Here is a 16,320-nt window from a genome sequence, read left to right on the forward strand (position 1 = left end):
TATTACTTTCTCTTTGTTCATTGCTGCCTATTTCTAAATCCTTATCCCTTCAGCTGCCCTGATGATTTAGCAGCATCAGAAGATGCCCCTCCAATTTCTGAGCAAAATTTACCTTCCGCCAAAAACCTCTCTTGGTGAACGAACTTTACTCTGAAGATTTTGAGGCTTCATGTGCTTCATTTCACACATTCTGATGCAGGGGCAGCTGCCACAGCAAACAGGCAGTTTCAAGGGTGCCTACACATCTGGTTATGAAGCGAGCGAGCACAGGGAACTGAGGCAGGAGAGACAGAACCAGGGCAAGCATCTTCGCAGAGCTCGTACCAACATCTTGCATTTTCACAAGTGTAAAGCATTCACTTCTCTTCAGTGCTTTACTTCTAAGCTAGGGCCGGCAATCTTTTGCGATGACATGGCCCTGTGCAGTTGACTTAAGGCAGAAAGGAAAAAAAAGGAAAAAAATAAACCCACCCAAAAAATCTATAGCAGCTATTGTTGGCTACTGGATTAAGCAAGACTACACATACAGAAGGCAAAAGCTCTTTTTTCCCCCGTACTAATTAAATATTTGTTTACCTAAATCACAATAAATTTTAAGGGGGGAGTTTCTGTGATTGAAATCCTTCATATTTTGAAAATTATTTACCTATCTAATTGAAGGTTCTTTCTTTGCTAAAGTATGTGCAAACATATATCTATGTACACACAATCAAAAAATATCCAAAAAGTTCACACAGATCCGGACTCAAGAATTTAGTCTGCAAATCCTCTTGCTTAGAATTAACAAATATCAGGAAACATGGCACTATCTCTACAACTCATCTTTGGTTCATTTTTCTAGATAAAAGTATGAACTTACAGTCCTTGCTTTGCAGGAAAAATGTAACACATTCTAAACATCATCTACCTCAAACTAAGAAATAATTTTTACAAGGTTTTAAAAGGCATAATCTCATTTATTACCCAAAATTATACGTTTCTAAAATCCTCTTAAAAAGCTATGCATGCCTCTCATTTAGGAACCTTTCAGTTACTCAGACAGCTAATTTCCTAGTTTTCAATTTTTTCAACCAAAACTTAATGGAAGTTGAAATACATTCACAAATCTGAATTACATTCGTACCAATATTTTATACACTTATTTGTGGGCTTGATGACACATCCAACATTTACAAGTGTTGCAATTACATTTTATACAGATATGTAGCAAGAATTAGCAGGCTTGAAGTACTGTCCTTCCTTCCCAATCAGTCCATCTCGAATAGTAGGAATGAACTGATTGGATCAGAGTGTGAAGTTACGAGGTGGCCATTGTGATATCTTTGCTCTAAGGACAGTAGTGTGAGTTGGTATTGTAGTTAACCAACATTAATTCTTTTTAACTTTGATCCTTGTTTAGTAGATATAGTCAACAGCATTGTTTAAGGAAAAGTGAAGCTTGGAACTGAATGTAGCAGTAACAGTTACTCACAACTGGCCATCTCTAGGCATACTCAATTTTATTAGAGGTCCCCAGAGAAATAAAGCTGGATGTTCTCAGCTGTCTTTCTAGGAGTTACTGTCTGCCAATTACATGGAAGTTCTCAGGCTCAGAAAGCTTCTGAGCAGCTATTGAAAATATTACAGGCATTACAAAACTTACAAAGTTTCACTAACCCTTCTAGAAAGGCATTTTCAACCATCCTAATAATTGTTCAGACATAAAAAGTTTAATTTTTACATAAATCATAAGCATAGCTTCTCATCATCTTCCTTCTATTTACTTCTACTAGCAAAGAATACATATTTTAGATTTTAATGAAAACAAAACCAAGTTTTTCAACTATAAAAATTTATTTAATGAGTTATGGGAATTGTCTGAAACAGTCAACTAAACAGAGTTATCACTTAGTACTCCAAACCCCAGCCTAAGTTATCACTTAGTACTCCAAACCTTCAAGAGCTTTTTGATGACTTACAATGGCCTTGCTAATGTTTAACAAGATCACTATCACCACCTGTCTATCATATTGCCATTGCACTGATGTCTGAGCTGTTCATCAACTGGATCTATGTTTCCAAGCAAGCAGCCACCAAACCCTGTCTTAAAAAGCCCTGGCTGAAAACTGCAGTGATCCAAACACCAACAGACAACAACCACAGACATCTGTGCTGCAGGGACAGAGTGATCAACTGAGGAAAGTAAATATTAGCAGAAATTCAAGCTGCAGTTCATCCTACCTGTCAGTCAGCATCTTCCAATTATAGGTAAGGATGGTCACACTTACCAGTGGCCATAACTGGAAATTTGGTATCAGTAGTTCCATTTATTGATTCTGTTTTTTCTATAAAGTATGTATATATATATATACACACACACACATATATATACATATATATATATACACACACACATATATATATATACACACACACTTAGACACACACGTGTAAAATACAACAAAATAGGATATGTGCCAGATTCCCATTCACAGATTCCAACCTGGACGAGAGATCTTCTTTCACATCAGTCATTTTTATTCATGTGGAAATCATCTTTCTCTTCTACAAGTCATTACAAATTGTCACAGGCACAGAAAAAATAATTCACTGGCATTGGCAAGACAAGTTGCCAAAATGCTTTTCAAAATGAACAGCAAAAATCATTAGAAAACAGCAGAATTTAATAAAACTGAACACAGCTTCTGCCTCCAAATCAAATATAATCCTATTTGACACTGCAAACACTAGAGGGAATAATGCCATCAGCTTCTTTGCACATAAACTGTCCTTCTATAAAATTCATTAGGCTCATCTCACAGTTCTTCAAGTTGGAGTTTACAATGTAACTCTTCAGCAACCTGCATTTTTAGAAGTTAAAATGCTTCTGAAAAGGTGTGTGTGTATAAATACATATATATATATGTATGTACTCACAAATGCATTTAAGGCATATCCTAGTAGAAGCTCCATTCTAAGTCAACACCATGCAACACACCATTCCTCAATTATCTGGTTTTTTTAACAGATGTACAAGTATAACCAGAATATACTAGTTTTTTGCTACTTAGTTTCTGTAACTTTCATTTGTTACCCCAGAGAATTTATAGAAACACAGTGGTTTTTACCTTGGTGGGAATCCGAGATGTTAAAAGAAATGCCCGACATGATGCCAACACCTATTGAAAAAATAAAGAAGAACAGAATTTGTAAAAAACATTTAATATTATAAAAGATTCTTTTCCAGGAAAATCCTGAAACCAGAGGAAAAAAGCCTCTAGCAGAGTGAGTGTGGATTCCCTCTGCTGTCATACACTGAAGAAAGCAAAACTGGGATCCGATCCAGTAGAACACAGTGAAGAGACTGCTGCAATCTGATCAGCTATAAGCTACTTAGCACACCACTGAACTGAAGAAATGTATTTAATTAATCTCTCCAGAAAATATAACAGAAATCTTAGTCACATTTTAAAAAGAAGTGAGGATGAGAAGTCCTACCAGGAATATAGGATGTACTTAAATGTAAGAAAAATATATGAGATTATCATGATATTATTAGCAATATATGACACTGTGGGCAAACGGGGGAGTTTTGGACACATTTGGGGGCATTCTAGGGTAAGAATGAAAAGATTTCTTATTGATAGCACCTGCATTTCTTCTCCAGCAAAGGCAATGGAAAAATGCAGTTAGACTAGAGAGACCAGTGGCTCTGGGGAGAAAGCACAACAAAACTAATATTTTGGAAGCTACTGCCAATCAAAATGTAATGATTCTATATCGTATCCCTCCAGTCTCCAGTAGCACATCCCACTCACAGATTTTATGCTTTGCAAAAGGAATGACTCATCTTGGCAAAACTACAGTACTGTTTGTTGATTTACCTATAGAATTATCTGCTGTTGGCTACATCATTTTCCAGATTGAAAAAAAAAAAAAAAAAAAAGAAAGACACAATTCAAACACCTGCCAGAGCTTTTCACACAGGTAGGACCTCCTAAACTCAGCCCTGCTCAGTAAGTATCCAGGATCAAGTGATCGGGTTGACACAAAACATGTTCCTCACTTGGAGAGGAAGAAGCAGGCTGAGAAGGCGACCCAGCATCCAGCTCTGGACACTGTTCAAACACTTCAGGGATTGGATTTCAGCTTCAGCTGAATAACATCTTGCTAAATCCTAAGAGCACAAGTGCTGTAGCAGTGCTGAATATTAGCAGATTGTTTCAGGGTTGATGTGATTAGACCCAGTTCTCTGGTTACCACTGGTGTAGAGCCAAACTGCTGCAGAATAACCCGTGCCTCCTGTAAGGCTCAACCCTTCACTGAAGCCCCCTTATGACAGGCTGGCCCTGTTACACAAGCCTGCTTCATCTCCTTGCTCACACGTAAGGGAGAGACAGCCTCTTGTGCTCTCCTCCCAGCTACACCTATCCCAAGTATCTCTTCCACAATCCAGCACGAAGAGAAAGGGGAAGGACCTACCCAAGGGGTTTTTCCACTGCTCAATCACAGTTTCTCCAGCCTAACAGCAGCTTTCTCTCACAGTAATAAAACCCTGACCTTTTCTCTCCCTCACTCGTCTCCTCAGGGCAGCCACACACCGTAGGTACACACCACTCTCCCGGGAGCCTCTGGGGAAGATCACATCCCTGTGCTCACAAAATAGCTCTGCTATCAGTAAGAGTGCCACTCTTACTGGTGAACCCATCCACAAGCTGCCCACATCTGAAGAGGGGTAGGTGATCAGGCATCCTCTCTGCACTGGCACCACCAAAAAAATCTCTCCAGTGTCACAGGCAGAGCAGTTCTGGTCACTACACCTCAGATGCACAAGTGAGACAGTCAGGGGAAAGAAAACCTTTTGAAGAACTGCTTGCCATACTTGCCTTCTAGGTAGTGGCCAACAGCATTAGAGACATCAGTGCTCTGTGTATGCCACCACAGTGCAACAGCTCATTACAGGAAAATCACGTCACAGTCTTGCTATAAAATATTTGCTTGCAAATATGGGTTCAAGCTACTTTATGAGCCTAGAAAGGGTCGTTTTAACATGACTACAGTACACATGAGGAGTCCAAACAACAAAGTTAAATGTAAACCAGGTAACCAGAAGGCCCTGACAAAATCATATCAGAAAAGAATGTTCCAACAGAGCACATGGCAGTGTATATTCTAGTGGCAGATGTACCAATGGTCCCAAAGTGATCTTTCTAAAACCAACAAAGCTGAAAACCCCACTTACCCTAAGGTGCATTTACATACAAAGGAGAGCCTTGCTGTAAAATGATACTCCCCACTCAGCAGGTAAAGAGCTACTCTTAAGCAATAAGATGGTACCAAAAAAAAAAAAAAAGCCTGAAGCTTCTAATCCAGTAACACAAATTTCTACAGTTTTTGTAGTTGAGACTCTCACAAACAAGTAAGAGTTTGATTTTTACAAAAAAATCAGTTGAAGACAAGGTCAATTATTACTGCAAAATTAATGTCCCATCTTGACTACAGCAGGACTACTTTTTTTTTTTTTTTCTTTTTTACAATGGCAGAATTGGCTAAGATGAGGCTTGGCATTTATCACAACTTCAGCTGTTAAAATCTGAGTTCACATCGTGACCCTTGAAAGGATCAGCTTCAGTTTACTGTTTTCTGATTTTCTTCTCTAATAGTTCTGAAATTTTACAGCAACATCTGCGTTTTAATGCCACCATTTTTGCTCACGTTTAGCAACAGGGTAGCCCGTACCCCAGTTCAACCCAAGACTTGCTGGATGAGCTGTGAAACATGAATGGTTTGTTTTCAACGACTTCCTTCTCCTCAATAAGGCTGCAGTGCATAAACAAATAATGGCTCTTAAAGATACCGGCTCATCCATGTCTCTGACAATAGGATTCTGCATGGCTGTTAGTACTTGCAAGGGCAATAGAACATGTATTGCAGTCTGCTCAAAAAAACACACCACTCTAGTCCTTCCCTTGAGAAACGTGATGCTGGTGCCAAGGGCAGAGGCACTGGAGGTGTTTCCACACTGACAGTTCAAGCCCCCTTTTAAGAAACAAGTAATTTTTGTGCAGGAAGACCCAGGTCTCTGCGCATTCCTCTGACAAGAATAACGAGTATGCATGTGATTGCACAATTGTCTAGGGCTTTCAGAAGCATCCAGGAGTGCTGTTTTTCATGAATAGGCAGATTCTACATTTCCTGGGGTTTTTAATTTCTTCATACAAAGAAACTAAAAGCAGAAGCAGCCACCCTTGCTCTCAAGCAATCATCAGGAATCTTACCAAGAAGGTTCTGCCACTGTTATATTCATTTTGCACCTGGGGAACCTTGAGCACAGAAGAGTCATGGTCAAAGTCACTTAGAAGTCCAGAGACTCAGAGCAGCAGACACAGGGATAACCTGGAACAAAGAGCTCCCTGGCTCACAGCCCATCAGGAATGTTGACTGAGCACGGCTAATCTACCTTATCATCTGATAACAAAATGATCTCACTTGTTTAGCTTAATGCATCACAACCCCACTCCTCCATAACCATTCTGTTTGGTCACCAGTAGTACTCAATCATTAATAAAGTTAAAAGATCCCATCAAAAGATAAACACATGCAGGGTAAAGAAAGAGGCTGAGGATTTGATTCATGCTTTAACACACCTGTAAAACCAAAAGGTTTGCAAGTGACTGATGTGAAGGCAGCAAGGACATCCAGGCAAATTTTATACAGGGTACACAACCTGCCTGTTGCTCCATGGAAAGGACAATAAAAGAGAATTATATGTAGTTAACAGCAGCTTTGGTCTGTCTTCCTACTCTGCCTTTTTTAAAGCATAAAATAGGATTATGATTTGAATTTTAAATGACTCCTACTCACACACACATACCCGAGTTGATGATTTCTTAATGTTTTTATCATCCCAAATTCTGTAACGCTCCCTACACTGCTCAGAATGTACATGAAACAAGTTAAAATTCAGAAACATTCACCAAAAACATACCCTGGATATTATTTCTCCAGAGATTCACGGCCTACAAGGTCATCTTCTATTTACCAGAACACATAATATGTTTCAGTAAGTAACATAGATTCTCTGTGAGCATATCAATATAACAAACATACAGATGCATTTTGTCATTTACTGTCAAATCCTAGCTTTATTACCCATTTTAGTACTGTAGGTTAAATCACAGGGCTGCACTGGGTTAACCCAGCCACCTGACCTGGCAGCCACTCTTGGGAAGATCAGTAGAGAAACACAGCTCTGTGCTAATTGCATCTATTTTGCCAGACAAACCACAGCAACTGAAGCTACCTTACCTATACTTGAAGCAGTTTCAAATTCATAAGGAAATGAAAAACACTACTGAAAACACTACTACCTTTTTTAAAATGCCTGGGAATAAAGAGTTCTGGAAAACACAGTGAGCATACTTGTCTTCATGACTAGATATGAAACACAATGAAACCACCTCAGCACTTCATGGGCCCTGGGAAGTTGCATGATGCTCCCACCACTCACTACCACAGATGTTTTGAAACTTCCTTCTGCTGAAATCTCAAAAAAGAGATGATTAACCAAATATTTTTCTCTTGCTGGAAACTGATTGACATAGATACTAAAAAGAAAACCAAAACCAACCAGCTTTGTACTTTTTTTGATCAACCGTTGCAATCTGACTTCTTAAAATGCACTCTACTCTCCATACCTTTCCTTCTGCCACAGTTACTTTTGCCGCCAGCATCTGCCATTTTGTCAGCCTCAAAATTCACTCAGTCTCTTCCATTATCATTTACTTGAGGAAAGAAGCATTTAAAACAAGTTTTCTTATTTCTTATCACATTCTTGTGATAGCCATCATCTTGAGAATGCCTTGAATCCAGAAGACAGTCACTTTTCTGTATATACCTTAGTTATGCCATCCCCATTTTTATCATTACTCATTACTATTATTATCCAAAACATCATCATTTTTAAGTTTCCACCTTTATTAGTTGCTTTATGATTTCTCTCATTAGCTTTCCATTGCTACTGCTGACTCAGTATCTAATGTACACACAATAATGTGAGGTAAAGCAGCAGCACTAATACAGTTTTTGTTTTGTTAAAACACGGATGAATCAATACATGTTAGAGCATCCAGCCTCCCTCAGTCCCTATAGGATTGACCGTTCATTTCCCGGGTTGCATGCCTGATGTTGTAAATGCTTCATCCTGAAGCAGCTGAGTTCGATTAGATAAAAGCCCCCCTTCAGAACCATGTTAGAGATATTAGAGCTGGGTTTGAGTGAGGCAGCTCCTGCTAAAAGGACTGAGCCTCCCTAACACAAAGAGGCTAGCTGACATCCTGGAGGGCTTTTTGGAGGGCTGATTAGCTCAGGCATAACAGGAACATGTATGCTGCATCATCTGAAATGGTGGCATCACTTGACATATGGTGGGTTTCTCCACAGAGCGCTGACACCGGCAAAAAATGCCAGCTCAGCCCCAATCTGAGGGCTTGCAGCACCACCACCTTCACCCACACAGCCCTCTTCGTTGAATTTGACTCTGATAATTCAGTCTCAACTACTTTTGAAGCGTCATCTATGATAAAACCATTGACAGACCTCATTCACTCCTATTCCTAATGTCCACTTATTTATACACCAATACTAAAGCAGCCTTTTGCAGCTGGAGAAGATCTGTTAGGAAGGGGTTAGTGCATTTCAGTTCACACACAAAAAACTGAGTTTCTCCCTCCCTGAGCTGACCCTTAGTCAAGTTGAACACATTCCCAGGCTCACCTAAGTCGCTGGTGCCTGTGTGGCCAGTCAAAGACCAAAACACAGTAAGGGGAGCTGCTGCTTGCATCAGTACAATTCTCTCCTGCCCAAGGCGGGTAAGCTCTGCAGCACCTCAGCCATCCCCATGAAGGGCTGCTCTGCTGCATGCTTCTCTGTTACCATTCCTCAACTCAACCACTGCCTCCTCGACAAGGCCCCCTTACTGGCGCCATGGACAGAGAGTGAGCCTGCCTGCCACAGGAATGCTGTGCAGATCACAGCATTTCACTGGCCCTTATTGCTACCACACTACCTTGAAAATTCAAGCCTGCTCTGTTATGGCTCCCAATTTCTGTATTTTCTGGATGGCAGAGGCTGGTATAGGGAACAGTTTTTAGTTGAATTTTTTTTTTTTTTTAATGTGTGCTCAGATATCAGAAGAGATGCCAATAAATCTGCTGTGTTTAGAGAAGAAAAGCACCTTTCACATTACTGTAGGGAACAAGGCAGGGGACACCACAAGATGGCACAACGGAGTGCTTCACACACATTTCCCTCTCACACCAAGTCAGCGGACCCATTAACAGAAATGCTTATTTAGTGCCTGGAAAGCTGTTCAAATCTGCAGAGCAATTTCTACTTCAGAGGCAGCAATGAACAAATCCTGCCTAGAAGACAGGTAAGAATAAAGTATCCTTGTTTTAGAATTAATAACAACTAAGGCATAGACACACAAAGATTTGCCTAAAACATAAAGGCAAAATGAAGTGAGAAAGCTTGAAAGAGAAGCTTGGAGTAAAAGGGTCCTAATTCTGATATTTGAGAAGAAACAACATAGTTTGGAGGCTTATCAGCAAATTAAGACAAAATTTCCAGACATAGCTAAATTTGTTCCAACAGCTCTAGCAACACTACCACTTCCACCTACAGGCAGTGTCCTAGCCCTGTGAACTGTTTATAAAATACACATGAATCAAATTGTGCTTCTTTAACACCTGTGAAGCACAAAGAAACATGAACACTTGCTATAACCCTACAATGAGCAAACAACTCAGCTATTTTAGTAAAGGTGGGATTTCAGAAGAAACTGAGACGTGCTCACATTTGGCCAGACATCACCTACAGCAGCAACAGGAGCCATGGACACCCCAGCTGCCAAGCCCTGTCACTGAAGTAGCTTGGGATGTGGTCACCAGTGGTGCAGACTGGGACTGGCCTGATTTACAGACTTTACATTCAGAAGCTTTGTATCTTGTGCTATTAGCCACAGAGCTGCTTGTGGAGGGGCAGCCACCTACTGCCTGTGCGTACAGGGCTCCCTTGTTCTAGGAACCATGGAAGAGTTTCATGGTGTTGTGAGAGATGTCCGGCACAGAGCACTAAAGCTGATGCAATCCCCTGCAGACTGCAAAGCTTCCTTGTCATCCTGCTCACCACCACACAATTCCCAACAACAAAAATACATAATACTGTAAAACACTAAATACCAGAAGACCCACCTACTGTGTTATTTAAGCCTGCTCTGAGCCATAAAAATAGGAATCAATCAGCAGCTGCATTTCAACAATTCAAAGTCCTCTCCATGGCACTGGACACATCCAGGGCTGATCCCAGCCGAGGCAGAGGAGGGGAGCAGGCTCAACCACATACCTTCACTTGTAACTCATTAGTGAGCAGCAACACTCCAAGGGGGATTTCTTTCTCTGTACCTACATAACACAAAAATAGGTCACTAGCACATCAGTGTTAATACACCTTTGTTTTACTTTTTCCCCTTACTTTTGCTCTTATCTGTATACAGCCATTACACAGATTCAGTGTTGCAATTCAGGTTACAATGTGCCTCAGCAGGATACCTTCCCTAGGTACTTGCCCTTTACAATGTTCCAGACCCCCAATACTTGGTTAAAAAGCGGGTTGAAAACATTCTGTTGACTTGTAATTCAAAACACCCTGGGCCGCAGCATTTTCAGTGCAACAATTTTTTACACTCTTGTACTACTACTCTCCATCATAAAAAGACTGTACAGGCACCTTTAGAAAAAACCCTCCCATTACCTGTCCATGGTGTTAATAAAAAGGAACCTCCACACACCTTCCCTCTTCCTACAGAGCTTCTTTCTGTGTTTACACACAGCAGTTAAAACTGGAAGCATTTTGGTGTGCTGCATATGACACTGTTTCTATGCAGAAGCAGCTGGAAATAGATTTTGCTATTACAGTGCTTTTATTCTTATCTTCTTTAATTTCATCACTTAGAAATGCCAGATTAAACATTTTGCAGTGATCCTTGGTGATGGGATTGCTCATAAAAACCCACAAGCCAAGGCAGTTCTTTCCCAAAGAAACCACTCCTGTGAGTACAAGACAAAAGTGTCTTCCCCATTAGGTCCTGAGGGGATGCAAGATCCACTCCTCTACACTACTGCAGGAGCCTCACTGCTGTCCTCAGGTACACTCTTGATTTCCTTTTCTTCCTCTTGCTTCCCCACAGTACCCCTTTTCCATCTCTATCATCTGTAAAATAGAAGTCCCCGCTGGAACTAACACGACTGTGACAGTCACTTCATCCCTAATCACCTGAGCTACACTGCAAGACTTAGTCTTTATATGCTTTGATATCTTAAGACCATCAGTCTTTCAAGAGAGGGATGGTGCTTGAGTGTTGAAACCAGCTACCTAGCCATTTAAAATCCTTAAAAGGCACTACTATACTCACAGCTCCCAGACGCAGATATTTTGTTACACTGTTTTACATTTTATAAGATTATCTCTTTTACAGCTATTTTATTTCCAATATAACACATTTCAACTCTGCTAAAGAAATCTTTTCTTTCAGAGTTTAAAACACTTTCCAGAAATGGCAAAAAGGAAGCAAACTACTCCCCCGTACAAGAAAGCAGGGCTGAAAGGGACCTCCCTTTGCCCACTGCTATCCCCGCATGAAACAGGCAGGGAAAGTGAGGCCTCTTCCAGTATGGAGCTTTCCCATAGTTCCCATACTTTATTATTTAAGTGGTGGGAGCTGAAGATGGCTGGGGCATCCCCTCATGGCTTACCCAGGGCCAACCACCCACCCACCGACTCAGCTGACGAGTAGCTACCATCTTCTGGGGAAAACTCACAATAGCTTCTCTGTCATGCACTTTACTCTTACAGCCAGGGCAGCTAAATAATTGAGGTGTGAACAGTATTCCCACTTCCTTGTCATGCAGGTGCATGATGCTGGATACCTTTCTTTCTTAGGAAATTCTGCACGAGACAAAGTCCCTCCCCTGCTCCCACTCTGTATCTAACAGGCAGGAAATCCAGCAACCAGGCCAGCTTTAGGCAGTGACACAGCTGATTGTATCTGGCTTCCCCTTAGATGGAAATTCAGGAATTGCCACATTCCAGAAAAGCAATTTTGCCTCCAACATGCTGCAAAAAAATACTTAGCAGTCTCCCCTACTCCCAAAATGCACACTGTCTTGTCTACCTAAGAAGTACAAGCTGCATGCGCTGGGCAAAAACCACTATTGATGGAGGGCTATTACTCTTTGTGCTGATTTTTTAAAGTCTTATGATGTCAACCATCTAATGCTGTTAATTATTAAAGATGAATATGCTCCTATTCAATAAAAAAGCCATTTTCATAATTTCTGGTTTTGTGAAGATTCTTGAGTGTCTCACACTAATATTGCCTATGTGATACTTGTGCAGCTTCTTATACAGTACATTAACCTGGAAAAAAGCATGTCATAACAAAACATCCCCATTTATCTGAGAACCACATCAATTTCTAACAGCCAAATGGAAAACAAACAAACAAAAAAAGTCAGAAACCATGCTCAAAAAAATAAAATTACAACTCGCTGAATGCAAAACCCAGTAAATTATTCTGCTCTTCAAACTTAGGAGTTAAGTATAACAACTGCTGCAACTTGGTACCCAACACTCAGTATCAAGTTACTCCTTGATATACAAAAGATTTCAGTGGTTTTTAACCCACCTATGCCTCTGAAAATTTGGAAAAAAATCAGCTTGCTTCCCCAGAAAGCCTTCACAAGATTCTGATGCAAAAGTCTTCTAAGTCGAACTCTTTCTCAGAAGAGTTTTGTGTGTGAATTTTGGTTTTATAAGCACCAATCCATGAGCTTGACGCTATGTAACCATTGCTAATTTCAGAACACAAGAGTCTTAGGGAGAGGAAGAGAGCTTTTAAAAGGTTACTTCACTACTTTACTACTCCTAAGTTGTGAACTTACAACTCACTCTGCTTGTCAGAGCAATCTACAGAAGTGTAAAGTGAACTAGATCTTCCTGGGCTTTATAATTTATCTAGAGTAATAATTTACAAGCTCTTCAATTTGTGGACTATCTTAATTTTCTCTATGGACATATAGCACAGTCTGCCAGAGAGGAAAGTAAACCTGAGAACGGCCTTTACTCTTTCTATATGGTAGGTTTATAGGCAACTCTCTCCTCATCCTCCAGGCAGCCAAGCTGTTTCTTCCTCTCAGACAAGCCTTTCCTGAATCTGCTCTGGAACAGCTTAAGCTCTCCTGTTGACCAAGCCAATCTGCTCTCCAGAGCTCTTTGCTAGGCTACACAAGCCCAGGGAGCTCACAAAGCAGCATGAAGAGCAGCAGCACTGGCCAGACTGGGCAGCTTCTGGGACCTGGTGGCACAAACCCCAACCTCAGGAGCTGACAGACCCTGCTTTCTGCAGGCCATGCTCCAATCTCAAGTGATCACTCTTGTTACACACCCTAAAAATTGTCCTGGGTAGACAGAACACAGATTCAAAAACTGTAATTGAGACATCAATATTTTGTTTTTAAAGTAATTTCTAACAGCAAAAAAACTGGTGTAGGGCCACAAACAAGAAGGGAAGGTGAACCACCTGGTTCCGCAGCAGTTTGCACTGTGGTGAGACCACTCCCCCCACAGCCTAAGCCACAGGTGCGACCAGCACTGAACCCCCAGAAGGGTCTGGCACAACCAAAGGCAGCCTCTTCTGCAGCTGAATGTGTGACTATAATAAACCAAGGTCAGCTTAGCAGCAATACGGCCCAGCTACCAGCAGCATCAGGGGCACAGGAACACGGTGCTTCAGTTGAGCCAACTGCCTGATAACCTCCCCATCCCACAGGCAGGTCCTTCAGGCTAGACCCAAATCTGCATTATTGCAAGTCACCCCGGTTTTAAGGAAATTTAAAGCTCCCTTGAATAAGACAAGTCAGTATGTAACCTAACTGCAGCACAAATGCAGTTTATGGCATGCCTTTTCTAGGCTTCCATCTTTCCAAGCACCATTCTGCTCTTGCCATCAACACAGCCCAGCTGATGATCAAAACAGAGAAAAATTAACACAGATAGAGCTCTAAGAAGACAGAATGCCTTCTAAGCATGGGACCCCTGAGAACATTATCTCTACCTACTCAATAGCATGGCTGAAAACCAATTTGCTCACCTACCCCCAGAGATGCACTGGGAAGCTTTCAGCTGAAATTCAACATATCACACACAAATTTTTTCATGCTGTATCTTGTCACTGCTCTACCTTTATGACTCTTGATGCAGAGTGTTTACGTACACATTTGTGGCTTTTTTAAAAAATCTTCTTAACCTAGACAGTACCTAAGTAAAACAAAGCCTCAAAAGCCTTTAGTAGTCTACTACAAAGAAACCTTAACCCCAACACATTATCATCAGGGCTTCAAAGCCACTGTGAGACAAAACTCATGCTACAACCACCTTGAACCACCTCAAAGAAGCTATTGCCATTTTTTTTCCCCTTCTTTTTGTAAAAAGTTGTGGTTCCTTTGATTCTTTATGCTGGTGAATGGGGTTTGATTTGTTTTAACTGTAAAACCAAAACCAAACATTAGTAATTTCATTTCCAGTTGTTACTGCCGCCTTTTCTTGTCACCCACTAACTTCAGATGGGATTTTAATACTTAGTTCATGTAGCGCAAGACCTCCTAAGTGAAGTATTAGTCAGTGTCCTGCATACAGAGAAAAGGGGTATGGAGTTTCTAGCACTGTTTAATTCCATATCATGCACATCATCATTGCTGGAGGTGTGGTTTTGGCAGGAAGACACCGGCAGCAGAAAGTGTAAGCATGTGGTTTTTGCCTGGCTCTGGGGAAGAGGGTGAGGGACCACACTGCCCTGCACCAGGACTGTGCTGCCACTTCCATGTCGGAGAGCTGCCCTATACTGGGACTGTGCCGGCACCAGTGCACCGGAGAGCCACAGCGTGGCCCAGTCTTTGCTGGAAACCTCGCCAAGTGCTACTTGGTTAACTGTCACTGGAGTTACACATCAACCACTTCAATAAACTCACGTGGATTCAGCCAGTTTTGCTGGTATTCTCACAGAAGTCAGAAAGCAAAATGTCATTCAATCGTCCTGCCTAAATAGCTGATTAATGTGTCATCACTGTTTTTCTACCCACTTCTTGTTTATCATCTCTTCTCAAGGTCTTTCATTGCTTGAAGTTCTAAATGTCTGCTTTTCCTTTTGTTGAGCTTTGATACTTGTATCAACACAGGGGGTTTGTACAACTAAAATTAGAAGTTTTAAAGAAATCACTGTAATGTTTTTGAATTACATGGCTAAGTTCCCAAACACACCATAAATAAATGGTCACTGTCTTGTTAGCAGGTTTGCACAAAATTTTACCCAACGGGCTATCAGATATATCGAAGATTTGAACTCTGCCCACACACAAACACTTGTATTATTGGATAATTAACCTCATTATTCAGATAACACCATTAATGATGAGTAAAGCACAGCAATGAAAACTCAAAACCTCCCACCACAACTGCAACATTAAACCCCCCAGCTTTATCTTCCATTTCTTCTGTGTCAGGGTCCTGTGATCACTCAATTTGTCTACATTACCATTTTTTATTTTCTTGCAGACTAGATACAGATGTCTTCTCTTCCCTTTCTTAAATCCTAGCATTTCTAAAACAAGTGCACCAAGAAATGAAGACAAGCAAAAGAAAGCATCCACATCAACATGTCTATGATGGAAGGACTTTTCAAATTCAGTTTAATTGCAGAGCTCACAGCAGTTCTGAAAAGGCCACTACCTCCCCCTTGTTCATAAATTAGATGGGAACTTAAAAGATCTTCTGTCTTCAAGTACAGGTATCTCCTAAAGTAGTGGTCAAGGGAGGTGGAAACAATGTGACACTTACTTAATATCTACTCCAGGCTGAGTAAAGAAGCTCCAGGAGACACTGCTTTGCTCAAGCTAAAAAAGCAAGAGAGCTCACTACCCAACGTGTTTAAAAGAAGAAACAAAATCTGGCTTTTTGCCTCAAACAATTACTTCATCATGATCATAAAGCACATTTTCAATGAGGCCACTCCCACCCTAGAAGCTGTTAACATACACAGACATGTAGTTAAGGCCCTAATCTATAAATGCAGATGACAGAAGCAAGTAGATATAACCCTTTCAAGAAGAGATGCCAAATACCAGGGTTTTAAAATAATATATCTATGCCCACTCTTTGCATGATAAAGACCACAGTGCTTCATCCAACAGTATCATCAGCATGGAGCCTGTAACCTCAGCTCCTCTC

At 40.9% G+C, this 16,320-nt stretch overlaps 1 protein-coding gene across 1 annotated transcript in view; it reads right to left on the reverse strand.

Annotated features, from left to right (window-relative positions):
* The window catches only part of CARMIL1 (capping protein regulator and myosin 1 linker 1), a 197,305-nt gene that overhangs the window by 109,485 nt on the left and 71,500 nt on the right, over window positions 1-16,320 (reverse strand). Inside the window, 1 exon segment of the mRNA XM_017746126.1 lies at window positions 3,108-3,158. Within this exon segment, the coding sequence (XP_017601615.1) occupies window positions 3,108-3,158 (51 nt within the window).

Source organism: Corvus brachyrhynchos, unplaced genomic scaffold, assembly GCF_000691975.1.
Source record: "Corvus brachyrhynchos isolate BGI_N302 unplaced genomic scaffold, ASM69197v1 scaffold409, whole genome shotgun sequence".
NCBI lineage: Eukaryota > Metazoa > Chordata > Aves > Passeriformes > Corvidae > Corvus > Corvus brachyrhynchos.